Source organism: Empidonax traillii, unplaced genomic scaffold (assembly GCF_003031625.1).
Source record: "Empidonax traillii isolate 1590-97213 ecotype Southwest subspecies unplaced genomic scaffold, ASM303162v1 scaffold848:size342660, whole genome shotgun sequence".
Classification (NCBI taxonomy): Eukaryota; Metazoa; Chordata; class Aves; order Passeriformes; family Tyrannidae; genus Empidonax; species Empidonax traillii.
In genome coordinates, this window is record NW_020956041.1 from 277,674 (window position 1) to 295,214 (window position 17,541).

Consider the following 17,541-nt stretch of genomic DNA (forward strand, 5'->3'; position numbering starts at 1 on the left):
GTCTCACTTCTAAGAAGTAACTTTTTTTCTGCAAATTAACCTCTTGCAAAATATCCTGCTGTCCTTATTTAATTTATTGACATAATTCCTTTCTCCAGCTTTAAACAACCCCACCACAAAAAGCCAAAACCTGAAAAAACAAATGGCAGCCTAGTTGGAAGGAAGGTTTTTCCTGTATGGAAGTGACCCTAGCTGTTCTCACGTCTGAGATTGATGAGAGCCACCAGCTGCGCCAGCCTAGGAAGTTACTGCCCACAGAAAGGAGTATGCTACCACAGGAGGATATTTCCCTCACAAGGAGGTTGTTCCAAGCCCAGCAGCTCCAGGCAGTGACGCAGCAGGGAGGGATGGTTTCTAATGTCCTTTGTGCAGCAAGAGATTAATCTGCAGGGCTTGGGAATTCCACATTCTGCCCCTGAGTGGCCTGAGATTACTCCTTCCCCTGGTGCCTTGCAGAGCAGAAGGCAAGAGTCTGAAGTTCTTTACAGGAGTGTCTCTCAGACTGCCTGTCGGTTTGAGGCAGATGAGGAGGGCAGGCACATGTCCTCAGCCCTGCTCGGGGAGCGTGCAGCTGCCACGAGGCTGCTGGCTCTGGCTGCGTCACCACCATGCTGTGAATTATTTAAGAGAGAGCGCTGGGGAAACATCACATCTGTCACCCACATGCAGGCACAACCTCCACTCAGGGCAGGACCAGATGTGTTTATTCGAAACATGTACTAACTAGCTACTTAATGGCTTAGAATTATTAGCCTGAAGTTCATTAGGCAAACATATTCAGCATCAGTCACCTTACAAAGCATGGCTTCTCCTTTCTGAGAACCACAGGGAATAGTAAAGATACCAGAAATGTGCTGCAGTAAGAAATAAACGTATGGGATGTGTTCCTGGTGTCCTAATGAACACTACAGTGCCCAGCTAATGCCCTAGCTGGGTGCCTTTCCACGCTGCTGGGATACTGGCACAGGGGAGAAAGCAAGGGCTTGTTTATGGGCCTGTAGGCGATGGGAAGTAAAGGGAAATAACAGTAGAAAAATTCATTTCTTGGTATAGTTAAGTGAAACTTGTAAATGCTGGCTTCCTGGCTCCTGCATGTACTGGGCACGTTCCTGATGATGCAAGCGCTTGCCTGGCATCCTGCCAGCACAATGAATTTGGAACTGCTGCTGTTCAAGGGAACAGGCTCTGGTTCCCCAAGAGATGAGATTGAAAAGCAGCTTTTTAGTTCCTGGCTCCCAGGTCTATGTCACAAGCAGCAACGGATGCAGTAAAGGCAGAACGGGATCCGTCTTTGGGCAGGAGGAACAGACAGGATCATTGGTTAGGAGCCTGCCATGACAACCATTCTGTAGAACACCTTTCAGCTGCTCTCCAAAGGGACCACCAGCTGTCTAGAAATCCAGTGAGGTACTGTGCAGGATGGAGTCACAATCCATTCGTCTTCACTGCGTCTCTTTGTTCTCATGTGTCTACGATCTACCTCTTAAATCTGGTGCTGGTATTAATAAAAATCACACTTGGAAACTGGAAAGCAAGATTCAAAGTAGCCTTATTTCCACTGTTACGGAAACATCATTCACCTAGAAATTCTAGAGCACCTGGAGCTGACTGTGAGGCATGCGTCTGCTCTTTGTACTGAAGGATTTTCCCAGGGAGGTGGGAACTGAGGGCAGCAATGCCACTGACGTGGATTTCCTGGGTTTTCAGCTAGCTTTGGTTTCTGCCTGCATAGCTGCTGTGAAGAATGTCCAAGGCCCCTAGAACAGTGATCAGGAACTTCCTGGTGTGCCCTGTGGGCCACCACGAACACATTTTAAACAGACTCCCCTAGTACCATTTAAACAGAGATTTTAGGTGAGTTTGTCAGGAACCTGTAGAAAGCAAAGCACTGGCTTCACAAGTCTCCTCCAGTTGCACAGAGTCCCAGGCTCCCCCAGCAGCCAGGACCTTGACTTCCCTCTAGCCCCTCCTGAGATGCTCTCAGAGCTGGGTGTAACTCAGAGCTTGTGACTGACTCCTATTGCCTCTGCCCTGCCAGCAAAACAGCAGTGCAGCTGAACTTGTGCTTCAGAGATTAAGAGCATAATACCAAAACTTGGGCCAGACAATGAGGGAACTCTTGCCTGCAGTCAGGCTATCAGAGGCTATGAAAATGGTATAAAAAGGAAAAGAAATGGACCTAAGTTAGTTAGTTTTGCACTAGCTCAAACCAAAACAGATAGAGGGCATGTAATGCAAACAAACATAAACAGCCAGAGAGTGCTAGTGACCATTACAGGGCTGATGTCCTGCTGGGGAGAAAACAAATGCTTTTCTAACGCTCAAACGGAACCTGCACAAAATATTTTCCTATGTAGAGAAGTTAAGGAACTTGTAAAAAGGAAACCACCAGGCTGCAGTAAGTGGTTACACTGGTTCCTGACATAGGTTCTTTAAAGGTTGAAGGTGTTAAGATCATGGAGATGGGTTCTGCTTTCTAAATTAAAATGTGAAGCCCCGAGCCGTGTCAGTACAGACACCACCCAGTGCTGTGGTCGCTGGAGTTCCCCCTGAGCTGCCATCCCATCCACAAAGAAGTGCACAGGCAACAGAGCAGCTGTTGGTAATGGGAGGACCAAAGACTTGAGTGGCACAGGCTCCTCCGGTGAGGACTCCGGTTAATGACCATATAACAGCATGTCTCAAGGTAGCATTTGCAGCTCAGGAACATAAAGCTGCATGCTTAGTCCTAGAGATCATTTCCCACTCTGTTTTCTTTCCACACCAAAATCCCTTGCTGGTTTTTACAGCTGTGAGAGTCTGAGCTATTGATTCTCCAATTATCTGCGGACTCCCGTAAGCCTCGCTCAGTAAGGTTAGACTTTCCCTCAGTAATTCCTTCTTAGAATGTCTGGCAAGGAAGTACATTGAAAGGTGCCACTAAACTTGTGAACTTGTGCTGTTGCTGAGAGCTCTTACTGGTGACAATACATGGGGAAAAAAAGTCAGTGTGGTGACTGGTAACAGACTATCTCCTGCAGTGCTGTGTCCTTTGTGTCAAGTCAGCTGCCCCAGACTTCATCAGCTCCTTGGAAACTGCAGGCAACCAAGAATTTGGCAACACAAGAGTAGTCGTTTTCCTTCCTACCACCCAGAAAATAATTCCTATTGAATCTTTGCTCTTTAGGTGCTGTTTGTGTTGGACAGGATGTGGGAAGGGACAGATGGAAGCAGAAGCCAAGAGGATCTGAATAGAGGGCAAATAAGGTCATGAGCAGCAGTGTTCACTGTACCACCTTTGCAGGCAAGCTGATCATAAAGTCAAGGCACCTGTGAGAGAGGCTTCACTCTAGGGTTTATGCTGGGATTTGTCCTTTTTGGCTTTGTTTCTCCTTTAGCTTTCAAGCCCACAGGGAAGGACACTGCCCACTTCTGTCCTAGCAAGCCCTGAGTTTAAATGCAGGATACACAAAGATGGAAGCTGGCCAGCAGCACTGCAGCTGCATGAAAAAATAGATACTGCAGTTCTCTGAACTGTTCCAAGAACAATGACAATTCCTCAGCCTGTTGGTTCTGTTTGAATAATCCACTGCCTAGCCTACATCCATCCTTTCTTGCCTGGCTTAGAGGACAGCCTGCGCAAGATTAGATTGGATGTTTGCAGTGTGCATCAGCAAATCCAAAATGTTACCGTAATATTCTAGTGAGAAATGAAAGTTCAAACAGACTGAGGCAGTTGAGTAGTAGTTGCATAACTATTTACTACAAGCATTTCAGTAAAATAGTGTAGTGTTGTGCTACTTTAACCAGTAATTACTGTCATCCACTCATCTAATCAAAGCGAATTTTGAAGCATTCAGGCAGTAAGAGAAATGCAGGTCTTGCTGTTTGGCCTGTCCATGGAAGGCAGGGGGGGTTTCACCACTGGCTTACTAGAGCAGAAGCCGGCTGTGTTGGTGAAGCCAAGCCTGCAGACAGGTCGTTCTGAATGCAAACTCACAGTGCTTACAACAAAATGGAGAGAACAAAAGTGAAGATAGCAAGGAATGTAGACTTTTAAAATATCCCAGTTGCTCCTGTACTAGTCTTCAAAGAAACAAGGGCCCTGTTTGCTTACCAAGGCACAATGACTACAGAAACATACAGTAACACGGGTCAAAGCCATCTGTGGTTTGCTTTGATTCCCTCAAGCTGTGGCAGGACAGCAAATCCAAGTCTGAGCTACAAAGGGGAGCCGATTTTCTCAAACATTCTGCAAGACCTGAAAAATATGGGACTTGTAAATGGGCAACACAGTAAAATCTGAGTCCTTTTTACTAACCAGTTTGATTGTGTTGTTGCACCTGCTATCACAGTGTGTAAGAGATCGCTCCAAGTGAACTCAACCTGGGGTGGCCTCCTCACCTTTCCAAAGGTGTACGTGTGCTTTCCCTTTCTGCTTTATTTCTGTACTTTGTGACATGTTTTATAATGCATAGGTTGCTCGTGTGGAAATCATAAAGAATTGTCAGCTGCTGGCTAATTGGGAGGCTTGTAAATGAGCGGGGTTTGTAAGCCCACTATGGCATTTTGCACTTAGAAGGGGCAGGACAAGAAGGAAATTTAAATGGCACAAGCAGCACAGCCATGTTGTCATCCCACCTAGGGATACCGCATTCATCTGCTACAGAGTACTGTGGAAAAGCAGGCTTTGAAAAGAATGCTTGGTTAAATCTACAGCTGGCCCTTGCGAGGCGCCTGACTCAATCCAGCCAGCAGCTGGGAATGAAGCAGAAGTACACCATGGCCAAAGTCCAGGAAAGCAGGGGCACATGGACCCAGTATTCTGGGTACTTGAGCATTTTATCTAATCCACATGGCTTTGTACTGCTCGGCATGTGAAAACTGCTAATTCATCAGGCAACAAGAAGTGTCTCCCATCAGAAAAAAAAATACAACCACCTCTGTTCAAGTCCTGATGGTTTCCTCAGAAACCAAGCTGCAGGTTTAAAAGCCTCAAAGCTACCTTGGGCTGCTTGGGTTCTCTTAGTTCCACTGAGAACACTAGAAAAGAGCAGAGCTGTTGTTGCTATATTAGTGACTAATTCTAGCTCCACTACATGAGGAATTACTGGGAGATATCCAGCACTAGTCTGAGCTGTGCCAATGGGAAGTCAAGAGTTCAAGTATGTACATATCTTTCATAGCTGTCAGTCTTGTGCACAGCAAACTGCTCAGCTCTGGGCCAAAGCTCCAACTCCTTCAATAGCAGGTTAGGAAACAGTATTTCACATGGTAACTTGAGAAAATAGATTTTTTTTGTGATCCTGTGCAAGTCCAAGTGTATTGTGCTGAGGTGCTCTATCCGTGTTGCTGTTCCAGGGTGGCAGCTGTCTGGTTCAGTAACAGTTCACAGCATAAGGGGAAATGCAGTGCATGCAACTAACTTCCAACGCTTCAATTTATGTAAACGTTCTATGCATTTCACATGCAATTGGCAGGACTGGCTGTTTAAATACTCTGGGACTAACATTGTGTGGAAAAGCATTTACAGCATCAGATTTGGGGGAGCTTAATACTAGGACCCGATTTGCTGCTGTTTGTCTGTTGTTCCATGTTTCACTGAAATACCTGGCACGGGGAGGAGGAATTCTAACCCAACTGATTTATACTGTTCCGATGACAAAATTAGTTCTCTTACAACTGCAATGGTGCTGACTAGTTTTAGCCAAGCCAGCAGCTGTACCGCTGTTGTGCTGGCACACCCCTGCAGCCCAACTCAGTTGGGCACTGCTGCTGCACCGTGGGAGGTACAGGCTGGGCTCTGACACCCTGCGGCTTACGAGACAGGATGAGCATGTCCCACAGCTATGGAAAAGGCCATGTGCACATCAGGAAACACACGAGCATTAAATGCCTTGTCGCCCCCTCCCTCTGCTCTGTGCTGGTTCTCCCACCGGCCATGACCCAGCTTTGGAGGCACTGCACCAAGCCACTCCACTGGGGTCAAGCACTGAACTGTATTCCTCTACAGCTTTCCACCTCCCTCCCCCAGCCTGCCATTTAATGCACAAACCAGATGTGTGTTTCGAGCTCTGCTATCCGTCTTACAGCACAACTGAGGCAGTGGATTGTTGCTGAAGTCAGAAATGTACCTACAAAAAAGTCATCTGTACAATCTGCTTTGTTCTTCAACTGCTAGAATTGCCACACAAAAATGCCAACGCAGAACTGCTGTGCTTCCTACTGGATTAGGATTAACCTCATCCCAAACAACTTTGAGAGCAACTTCTTGCCAAACAGGGAGAAGGCCTTGGCCCTCCCACAGGGCCCAGATCTGACATGCAGTTTTCCTACTTCGGGTTAGCTCAGAGTCTCAGGAATCTGCACAATGCAGTCAAAGCGATCAGAAGGGCCTGGAGCACGTCTGAGTTGGAGAGGAGGAAAGGATTAGTTCTCCAAGGGCCAGAAGTAATGTGCAGCCCTGACCAGTGACACTGAGAATAAGGCCAATTTACCCCTAGTGCTGAGGCTGTTAACTCAGAGCCTCGTTGGTTCCGTACGCGTGAAGCAAGGGTACCCATCCTGACACATAATTTTAATAATAGCTTGTGTCAGTGGTAATGTCATCTTTAACAGTGAGCCAGAAGAGGATCCAGAAGAGAGCATAATATGCCCTGTTAAAACAGCTAATCTGCATAAAATGTATGACAAGCCAGACTTTTTCAGTGTTTCATGAACTGGCCGAATATTCATTTTTAAGGCACTGTCCAAATGGGTTTGGTCACAGGTGACTATTTAAAGCCCATTTCAGAGCTGGTATATACACGAGGGAAATAACATAAGAATGGGGGAAAATGCAACAATAACAGCCGTCTGTGAAAGCAACAAAGATTGCCTCTAGCCAAACCCCTGACTATGAGCATCAGTGATAACAGCACTAACTCCGGCAGAACATGGGATGACATTTGGTCAGTACTTACTGGCCACTTTTGTACAGGATCGGTGCAGGGCAGAGCAAAAAATCAGATTCCACTGTTTTAGGTTTTTCATCTGAAAAAAACAAATCACATAAGCTTACTGTGCTGTGCTGCTTAGACGAGGAGATGCTGTGTGAATGTGCTGTGAGGTCCCTCCCTTCCTAACCTCCTTACTGGTCAGGTCATGTCTGGAACTGACAGCAAGGCAGGCCCAAGACAAGAAGCAAACAGCCCCAGACTGGCTTTAGATGCCAGGTAAGCCCATGTTACAGAGTGCATTTTATTTACCTCAAGTCAGCTCGTGCTCTTCCAGAGAGATCATTTCCTAGAACTAACACCATTTTTATGGAGAACGAGAATATTATTAGGGGTTTCCTGGTAGCTGGAAGATGAAGGATTGTTTCTAATTGGCTCCTTCCATGTGTACTGCATTCCAGGACTGTTCTATTAACTGTGATTGGAGTCTCTGTGTTTTTGGCATTTTTTACGCTTTTGAGTCTGTCATATGCAAATCTCTTACACTTGTAAAGCATCTACTTGTGGAGCACATAAAGCACTTGTTCGTAGAGCCCTTGTGTCCAGCACAGTACTTTTATTCTGCACATGTGAGGAGAGGAGGAGGGAGCTCTTTTATCTCATGTGTTTGGTAAACTGAGGAAAATTCTCCTCCTCTGTGTAGAGCCATCCTCCCAAAGTTCCTCACAGCAGGACTGCTAATTTCTGTTCAGGGATTATGTCCTGACTGCAGGGTGAGAGTAGATCAATGATCTGCCAGATCTACACGGAGATGACTGTCCTGCATTTTGGGAACAGGCAGACAGTCAAGTAGTTCAGGGGCAGCTGAAGGAGGAGCTGTTGGCATAAATGAGTTTTTCTTGTGTGCTATAATCTGCAATGACTGCTTGGCCTAGATTTGGGGCTAGTTGTGAGGTGGGGAAGAGGGATTAGCACATTGCCATATGTTTTTGTCTTAATGGTATGTTTCATAGATTATTTTTCTATCCCACAGCTCCATTTGGCAGGTTTCCTTTCTAGCATTTGGTAATGGTTCTTTATAAATGCAGAACAAGAAACATGCCAAATGCATCTTCTAAAAGCAGAGGCACTGACACAGTGGGGGTGTGCTCAGAGGCTGGTCCCGAAGCGAGCCCAGGTGCTCAGGCAGGGGAACTCCACCGTGAGCACATCCTCACCTGATACCCTCTGCTGTGCCCTCAGGTACTGAGGGCTCTGCTGAGGGACTGCCAGTCTTCTGGAGAGCAGAATGCAGTGACACGAGAATGATGTCCTTCTCTTGGGAACAGTCTCCTTCCTCCTCCTACTGCTCCAACTGCCCTGCCTGTCTTCCTGTCCACCCTGGCTCCACTGGCCCCTTTTAGGCTTTCTCTGAGACAGAAGCACTTGGAGCTAGCAAAGAGCTGTAGAGAATGAGCTTGGGGGGGGGGGGGGGGGGCGAAGGGGGGGAAGTAAAAAAGTAAAGAGACCATGACATTCCTTTGTTTCCCTCCTGTGCAAACATTAGCTGTTGTCCATTGCTGAAGAAGTGAACTGGGGGGAGATGGAGAAGGCCCTGGCAAGACCCCATAGAGCAGATTGTGTTTTTATAATCAATACATCACTGTGCCATTCTCCTCCCCTCATGTGCTTCAGCACACCCCTTCCTGAAGCCAAGAAAAAACAAGCAGCCCAGAGCTGTAGTTGGCAATTCGCACATCAGATGCTAGTAAGTGTTTGTGGGCAATGGGAAACAGAGGTGACAATTGTAATGGAAACTGAAGGGAAATTTATACAAGCAGAACTGACTTGCACAGGCTGCCTGTATCCAGAACTACTGGGCTATCCTGTTATTCTGCCAAATTATTGTAGATATTTAACAGGCAGGAGAGACTGGCAGCCCCTTCCAGTATATATGGTATCCAGGTTAAGGACAAAAATGCACTGGAAACACAAGTTCAGTTGGGTAGGAATTTAAGACAGGCTAATAGAGAAATCAGACAGTAGGCAAGGAAAAAATGAGTTGGATTTTTTTCTACAAGTTCAGTTTTGGTTGCTTTCCAGTCTGGCTGGCTTCTAAGGGATGCTGCTTAGAGCTAGAAGTTGGATGTACTTATCCTAGCCATCCACTTGAGTTTCTGGATATAAAATCCAAACTCAGATAAAAGCTTACAGGAAAGTTCCTGTAAAAGGTACCGTGGTCACTACCTGAAACAGAACTGCTTTGGGATGTGGCTGCAGTGAGTGCCACTACTGGAGGATAGTGCTGCTGGGGACACTGAGCTGATAAACCACGGTGAAGCACAGGGGCAAAATACATCCACTGTTCTGACCTGGCCTTGTTCTGGGCTGTTGCAGGAAGAGGGCTAACTCTGTGTCACACACCCCTGAGACCCACAGCACAGTGGCTCCCCGCACCTGGCATACCAACCAGAACGGACCTCCCAAGACAACAACAAGGTAAGTGCCTTTGGGAATCGCAGTGAGATGTTGTGGTCTGGGTGGTCTTGTGGGAAGGACCCTGGGTCAGTAAGCCGCGGCCATGGCTTTGTTCATCAGCAAACATCTGTCTCCCTGATCATCAGGAGCCAACAGGAATGCCCACAGCCAGCTGGGCTGCCAACACCACTCACAGCGCAGAGCTAATGGCACCTGGTACCAAAATAAAACCACTGAGCTAAGTGTGAAATAACTTCCCTCCTGTTACTAATCTTCAGAGCTTTCCCATTCTCCTCTTCTTCAATATATTTCTCTTGGAATTTTAATCGACTGAGGTCACGAGAAGCAAAATCAATCCCTGCATAAGAACTACAAAGCCAGGTGATCTCTAACATCAGTACTTACGGATTGTAGTTCCATTCACTTGATAGGTACAAGTCACACTGTCAGTTCTCCCACCGAGGGTTAAGCCACTTCCTCTAAGAACAACTTGAAACTCCTCTGGAGAAAAAAGCAAACACCCAAAATCACTCAACTTCAGTGCACTGCAGAAGTCACACCAGGACAATTTCAGTTTAGTCAACAATAAAGGAAGCACAGTATAGCAACGCTTCCAGCTTACTGAGATCTCCTTTGTAGTGGAAACCTTGTACTGAATTTTCCTTAGGTCAAACTCGGGAAAATCAAGACTTGTTCCCAAATCTTTATCACTGAGGCAGCCCTATGAAACTGGAAGTGAATTCTACCTAACAACAGAATCTGGGGCTCAGTTGCACAGTAACGGTTTCTCAGTGAATGAGAAATCTTGGACTCAGAACAAGAACACTCCCCAAACCTGGATGAGGCTCACTTGAAGTGCCTGATGAAGAAAATGTTTCTCCTTAGTGTACTATTCCTCTGGAAACTGCCTAAGGGCCACACTATCTGTGAGCTGTGCAGAGGAGGAGTAAAAACAGTTAGTTTACCAGGGCCAATGACTTCACTCAGATGATCCGTGTTTTCACAGAAATATCCAAGTAAGATTTTGCAACTACCTTATTTTGACTGGTCTCCAACTATGAGTGGATTGTGAAGCCCAGAAAGAGGACAACCTTTAAAATTTTCTGCAACTCTTATACTTCACAAACGTATTTTGCTGCCCAAAAAATGCAGTCACATGCTTTAGTGCTTACACTCCCCAGATTTTGGGGCAGATAGGGGGCAAGTGCAGAGCAGGAATCATAGGAGAGGGGCAGGTAATGATTTCCAACTTCCATGTGATTTACCCAAGCTGTGGAAGCAGGCCCTGGCAGGCCTCCTTCCCTCTGAGAAGGAGTCAATAGAGAACAATATATCTTTCTTGAACTCCTTAAGGATTTAAGTTAGAGATGTTTTATTCTAAAGACATCTGCAATTTTCCTTTGGGTAAAACAGGGAAATCACGGTACTATTAAAATTGAGTATTATTTTAAAGACTTACCTCCCACACAGACACTGGATGGCTCCAAGTATAAAATCTCAGTGCATGATTGCTTCAAAACCTATTGCAAAGGAGGAGACTAGTCATAAATAGGTTTCAGAGTGCTATTTCAGTGAGCAATATTACTTTAAAACAATTGCTTTTCCTTAGAAGACACACGCACAGCTACAGGTTTGATTTGCTAAGTCTGACTTTGTAAGACAGTGCCTAGAGCATGTACAGCTCCTGCATGCCTGCAGAATCAAGTGCAAGGGTTGTAAGGCTTGAATTAGTCTGTTAAGCCTGGGATAGCCTTCAAAACATAATGATGTCCAGATCCCTAACCTTATTTTCCATGAACCCCAGTCCTAATGTTTAAGCCAAAAATTAGTCACAAGGAGCCTGATCCAAAACCTAATCCAGTCAAAAGCAGTGTTCCAACCATCTGCGGGTGAAGCCAAGTGCACGTTATCCCGAGCGCTGGCATCCTGCCCTCCATAAAGCAGCACAGAAAGGCGCGTTGTTCCCGATTGTGCTGCCTGCCGTCAGGCAGGGATGGCTTACTTCAGCTTGCCCTGTCATAAGTGGTATTTCCAGCGGGTGTTCATAAATACTGCATGGAATCAATTCAGGTCCCTGTAACCATGTGCACAGCAGAAAGTCCCTTTACTGTCCCCTCTCTACCTCTATTTGCCAGAGCTGTGCCTGCTGCTGAGCTGACCTGACTGCCTGGGAATGTCTCTCTTGGCTTACTCTTTAACTCTTTCTGCCTTCTATTAGGTACAACTCTTTTTACTCTGTCTACAGTTTTTGCTAGTGATTTCTATTGCTACATATCCACGCCCAGCAGAAACAATGTAGTCACTGCTCTGACAAAAAAGCGTGCCAAGCTCTGAGAAATAGAGAATAGCCCCCCCTCACTGAAAGCTTCTCACAGTTCCTCTCTCCCCACAGACTGTTGTGCGCAAATTATATTTTCAGTGATTTAAACCCCATTCGTATTAAGTAGTATTTAAGGAAAATAGGGACTTTGCAGGCACACACATTTGAATGAGACATGGCGACAGAAATCTTAGGAAAGAATGTTGAACTGGAGTTCAGTGCAAGCCAAGCAGTTTGCACGAGCTGAGGATCTCGTCTTGCTTCCAAAAAAGGGCTTTGGCTTTTTGATTCCTATTGCAGTGTGGAGAGAAGTTTCCCGTGGTTTGTTTGGGGGTTGGGCAATATTTTGTGCAAAATAAAATACAGCAAGAATGCAGCATTTTATTCCTTTGCTGTAACAGCATGTTTTATTTTTTTCCCTGAAGAGTCAGATGAACAGTCCAAGTGAAGCTGAGACTAGAGACAAGCTTAATGTGAAGCACAGATCCAGGAGCTGACACTGAATACAGTAATTTTTGTTTTTTAGAACAGCATTATATAGACAGGGAGAACCTTCTGAACTCCTGTACTGGCCCTATTTGCCCAGTGTCTGATGAAGGGTCCATGTTATGAATTGGGGGTCGGGGAGAGGGGAAGACTTCCCTTGCAAAGCAGATTGTGCTGCATCCCAGGGTGAATTTCCTAACACTTTGCTTCCAAATGCAGTGCAAATTAAGGAGTAACCTATTTGGACAAACTTAAGTCCCTTTGCATTTAAGCAGCAACTGGGAGGGGCAGACAGAACAACCACAACTGAGATGAAATATGGCCTAGATGAAATGATCAAAAATTATGAACAAAAGCAATTTTCACTATAGGGTTCAGGATACACTGATTTCCTGCATGGAATTAATGGAATTGGAATTAGGTGGAACCAATCAGAAGCACATAGAGTGCTCTCTGTTTAACCCTTTATGCTCTGGATTCTCTTCAATATCCCCTCTAAACAACACTGAAACACTGTTCAGAACTATGTTTTCCAGCAGTTGCACAAAAAATCAGGGTGTACAGGCTGCACTAAGCACCAGCCATGTGCATGGTTTGGCTCACAAGGATTCTGCTGCCACAGCGGAAAACTAAAAATATTTTCCAAGGCAGTAATCACTGTTTATGCTTTCACGTGTGGAGAAAAAGCACATATTTGCACATCTTAAAAGAAGGTGCAGAAACTCGAGGCCTTGCTTTATTCCTGCTCACTCTTTTCTATCTGTTTTCATCTTTTTTCCCTTTCCGTGCAAGCTATTCCTTCCCAGCCAGCACAGGGCACTCCAGCACTCCAACGTAAAGCTCATTTCTCTTGAGGAGAACTGATATGAAGGAATTGTACCTGTTTTTCCCCTGTGATCTATGTGCATTATTTAATATTCCATTCTCCCCCCTGCCCTTTATAATTTAAAACTAACTTTAAAACTATCCTGCTGTGGAAACCTGCGCTACCAAGTCAGCAAGGTCAAAATGAACTGCGCAGAAATCTGCATGACGCTTACCCTTTCCCAGTTCGTTATAATCCAGGACACCGCAAATTTGTTATTTAGAAACCTACTGCCCACAAGAAAAGTTGAAATAATCACTATATAAGGCCATCCTTGGGTAGCATAGTTGAGCACTCTGCTGACATAAAATAAATTCAAATAAGACTATGAATTTTCTTAGTTTAACAGCAGGCAATGAGAAATCCAGGGAATTTATGTCATCCACTTGATTCCCGGAGCTCCACACCAAATATAGGACTCTACTCCCAGGCTCAAAAAGGCTTTTCTACCATTCCCCCCCTTCTCACACAGTGCTGGCTGGCACAGAGAGAACTAATTCCTCACAAATCCAAGTACAAAAGAGAGCAGAAACCTGTCAATCCTTTTGTCCTGCAGCTTCAGAAATGGAGACCTGTGGAGAAACTACAGGGTGTTCTTCCCCTTCTGAAGCAGAACTGTGCTGTGCAGGACTGGTTCAGCTGGAACCAGAGCCTAATCAAAGTAAAGAGACCACAGCTCTGAGTGCCTTAGGAACTGTGTGGCTGCTGGAACAAGAGAAGGCTGTGGAGTTCTGCTCTTGAAGGCAGTCACAGTCTCTTGGACTTGAGACATGAAATTCAGGCCCCAAACATCCTCTTATTCAACACCACCCTAACATGCTGCTGAGGAAATTATTGCCTAGCTCCTCGGTGTTACAGGACTTGTTACATTGCTGCCACAGTGCAGCAGCAGCAGCCACAAAACATCTCGACTTGAAACATGTTCTGGTGCTTTCTAGGACCAGTTCTTAGAGCAGCCACCCCAGGAACGCAGTACAGCTGCATTCTTTACTGAATCACCATAATGATTTTAAGGCTAGAAAATGTTCTACGACTCTGTAAGGTGTTTACTTCCTGGGACAGAGGTCAGGATAACCAGAAACTGCTGGAGGTGGACAGCTTCTGACACATTTTGGTCAGACTTAGCAAGTGAATGATTCTGAATAGCTAAAAATGGTAAACATGACCAAGAACTTGTCACTTCTAAACATGGATATGCAGTGCAATAAATGTACAGCAAGTGGAGGGCAGGAAGCAAAGGGCCCTGATAACATAGTGGTGTTTAAATCCACCTTGAGTATTCTGTGTCTCAGCTAGATCTGTGCATGTAGGCAAAGCCTCCATGACTGCCAGTTGTGGCACTCCAGTCCTGTGGGCCCTTTTCTGGTGAGGGATTGCCTGCACCTTTGGCTGGTCAGGAATGCCACTGGGCATGGGGGCAGCCAGTTAAGTGGCAGGCAGGAACAGGGGCTCCTGTGTGCACAGGCGGAGCAGTGTGTGCAGGTGGTGTCTAGGAGCCCTGGCCAGCGCTGCAGGAAGCTGTCCCAGCCTGTGGAACGCTGCTGTCCAGTGAGGCCTGTCCCTGGTGAGTTAATGCCTTTTTGAGGCTCACGCCAGCTCCATGTGGAGCTCCTCAGAGGAACGGGTCATGAAGGCAGTGTTGTGCTGGTGCTGGGTTAGCTGTGTCCAGCCAAGCTCACCCAGGTGCTCAGTTTAGTTCCTCAAGCTATTGTGCTTCATTCCTTCTGATTGGCTGAATCAGGACTGGGCTCACCCCATGTTTCCATGTGAGTTTGTTTTTCTATGACTCACTGGGAAGTACTACTGGCAGCTTGCTTCGTGTTCTTCCCCTCTAACTTGAAACATTTTTTTTCCACTATTGCTGAGGCAGTAAAAAGAAACTAAAGCAAAGCAGGAGGTGTTTAATTGGTGTGATGGACTCGCTTGCTGGTTTTGTTGTAGAAAATGAAATGCTAACTGTCCATAGAGCAGGCTTTTTCGTGCTGAATTCAGCGACCCTCATGGTGTGTAGAATGAACGCGTGTGAAATCAGGATGACCAAGAATCTGAGGTGTACATGGGCTGGCATCGTTACAGGTTTCTTTCATTCATGAGCTGTGGGGTTTTTTTACCTGATTAGGACTTGTGCCCCCCAATACTGTGGCAGAGTTAGGCTTTAAAGATGAAGACCTAGAGTAGGATACTAGAGGAAATGCATACAAATAGAGCCCTTGATGTCAGTGATTACACTCAAGTAACCTTAATCATGAATAGGATCTCTGAGTCACAGCCCACCTCAGGCTCTGGACAGGCCAGCTCTTCCGTTCTTTCTACTGTTGGTTCCCCACCACGTGTCTCTGCTGTGTTCATGCAAACCCTATTATTTACTTCTGCAGCGCTGTTCTCTGCAGAAAGCCACAAGGCAGCAGGACCACCTCACACTAGACCAAAGACAATCGATTCAGCGTAACAGGGAAAGAAACACATGCTTTTCCTGGAAACACCATTTTGGTGCTTCTCTCCAACAAAGAGCAGGAACTGCAGCAGTTAATATCTAATGGGCCCTACCTCCCTCTGTTGCCAAACATCTGTGCTCGTAACTGCACCTCACTGCCAAGCCTGGCCTGCTCCCTGACTCAGCAGCGCCATGGACAAAGGGGAAGGGGAAGGCTGCTACCCTGTCCCTTATCTAAGAGAAAAAAATCCCAGAGACATATGGTCTTGCATAAAATCACCACCCGAGAGAAGCCTGGCGTAGTGTTAGGTTAGTGAGAATATTCTAATTACACCAAGGCTGACTAGTACCTCATTGGCAGTCGCTGAGGAAAGCAAATGGAGATGACAAAACTGTGGGTCATGAGACGAGGATTTTAACAGCACTGGAACCTTTACCCCCAAATTACTAAAAACAACCCTAAACCCATTACTTACCAAGTAATGTAACTAAGAATCAAGAAAAACTGTTACTTTCCATAACAGGAAAAAAGTTGTTTGGGCTATTTATTTTCTTCCCATTAGTTAGAAAAATCTGGCTCCAAGCAACTTATGACTACAGAAACACTGGATTTCATCTGGACCTGTGATTCCTTCCTTTGGAGCAAGTTGTGCAGCATCCCTTACGTAACAGAGCTGCCAGGCGTGCAGGGACGGCTGACAAGTCCCATCCCAATCACAGGGCACAGGCACGCTCACACTAACTGGAGCCGTGTCAGTGCCAGTGCTGGCTTATCAAGCTCACTGTGCTCCAGGAGAACATTATATGGTTTGTAATATGTCAGAGGATGTCAAATTAAGGGCTGCATAGCAGTGAAGGGTAGAGTAGAAAGCATTCTATTCCAGGCCATTGATTCCTTTTAACAACTACATGCAGTAATTCCCAAAACTATCTCCTCGGTCTCAATCACACGGAAAACATAGCACAGTGTTAGTTCTGAATCTTGCACCCAGTGCAGCTTGAAGATTAGACCGTCCAAGGGGATTAAAGAAGATGACTGATTTAATCAGAATAATTCTTTTAATGATAACTTGCTGCATTTCTCCTCCCTCCCTCCTTAAACATCTAATAGTTTGCTTCCTGGATTCCCAGCGCATAAACTGAGCATATTTTCTTCCTACAGGAAATGATCTAATTAGGTTGATGTATAATTGATAATGAACCGTTTAAGCTGATTTTGGCCTTGAAAAATCTTAACCGTGTGCAGTCATCTGGCTGACCCCTCATTCACAGCAGAGGGACAGCAGTTAAGGAAACGGGGAGCAGGCTCAGCACACTGTGATCAAGGCAGCTCAGCTCAAGAGGGCTGGGCAGAAGTAGGGACTACCTGAAAATCATGCAGTCCCTGCTTACTGCTCAGTACCCAAAATGCAGCCTGGCCCCCGAGACACGAGTGGTTCAGAGAGCAGAGCTTGGTAAGCTCCCATATCAGGGACATGGAACCAGTGTTCTCCACTGTCCGACCCTGGAGCATCATCTGTGGCAGTGGGTAAGTTTTCTGCTCTCCATAAACATGAACTCTGCTACCTTACAGCAGGTACCCATGGGAGATGCTGCTGGACTCGTGTGAGTTCAATAATTCCCCATCCCCCAGTGCCAAAGCCAGGTCACCCAGAGGAAGTGCTGCTGACAGCGCAGCTAGAACAGAAGGCAGGAGAGAGGCTGAAGTGCGTCTTTGGGAAGCCAACACAGTAAGTTTTACAAACCTAAAGGTAAAAATTGTTCCTCACAAGAAACAGCTCTTTGCCTACCTCAACAGAACTGACTCCCTCTCACTAGACTTTGGTTTTGTCCTGTCTCGGGCACCACCTCACTGTCCAACACAGGCTGTGGGCTTCCCTCCCTGCTGACTTTTTGTTAGTAAGGCAAACAGGGACAGGTCTGCTTGCCAGCAAGACCTGTCAGCACCCTGTGGGGCCCCTCTCTGTGCTGAGCACTGGGGCACAGTGACAGTGAGTGTCACCACGCTCCAGATGAGAAGTGACTCCATCAGGTACTGGCTGAGCGTGCCACTGCCATGGATGGT

General features: G+C 46.1%; 1 protein-coding gene across 5 annotated transcripts in view; it reads right to left on the minus strand.

The window, feature by feature from the left end:
- The window catches only part of ANTXR2 (ANTXR cell adhesion molecule 2), a 76,609-nt gene that overhangs the window by 43,881 nt on the left and 15,187 nt on the right, over window positions 1-17,541 (minus strand). For all 5 annotated transcript variants that reach the window (XM_027902198.1, XM_027902196.1, XM_027902197.1 and 2 more), the window contains exons 8-10: window positions 10,831-10,891; window positions 9,777-9,872; window positions 6,942-7,011 (exon numbers count right to left, since the gene is read on the minus strand). In XM_027902198.1, coding sequence (XP_027757999.1) covers window positions 6,942-7,011; window positions 9,777-9,872; window positions 10,831-10,891 — 227 coding nt within the window. The remainder of the gene's footprint in view (window positions 1-6,941; window positions 7,012-9,776; window positions 9,873-10,830; window positions 10,892-17,541) is intronic.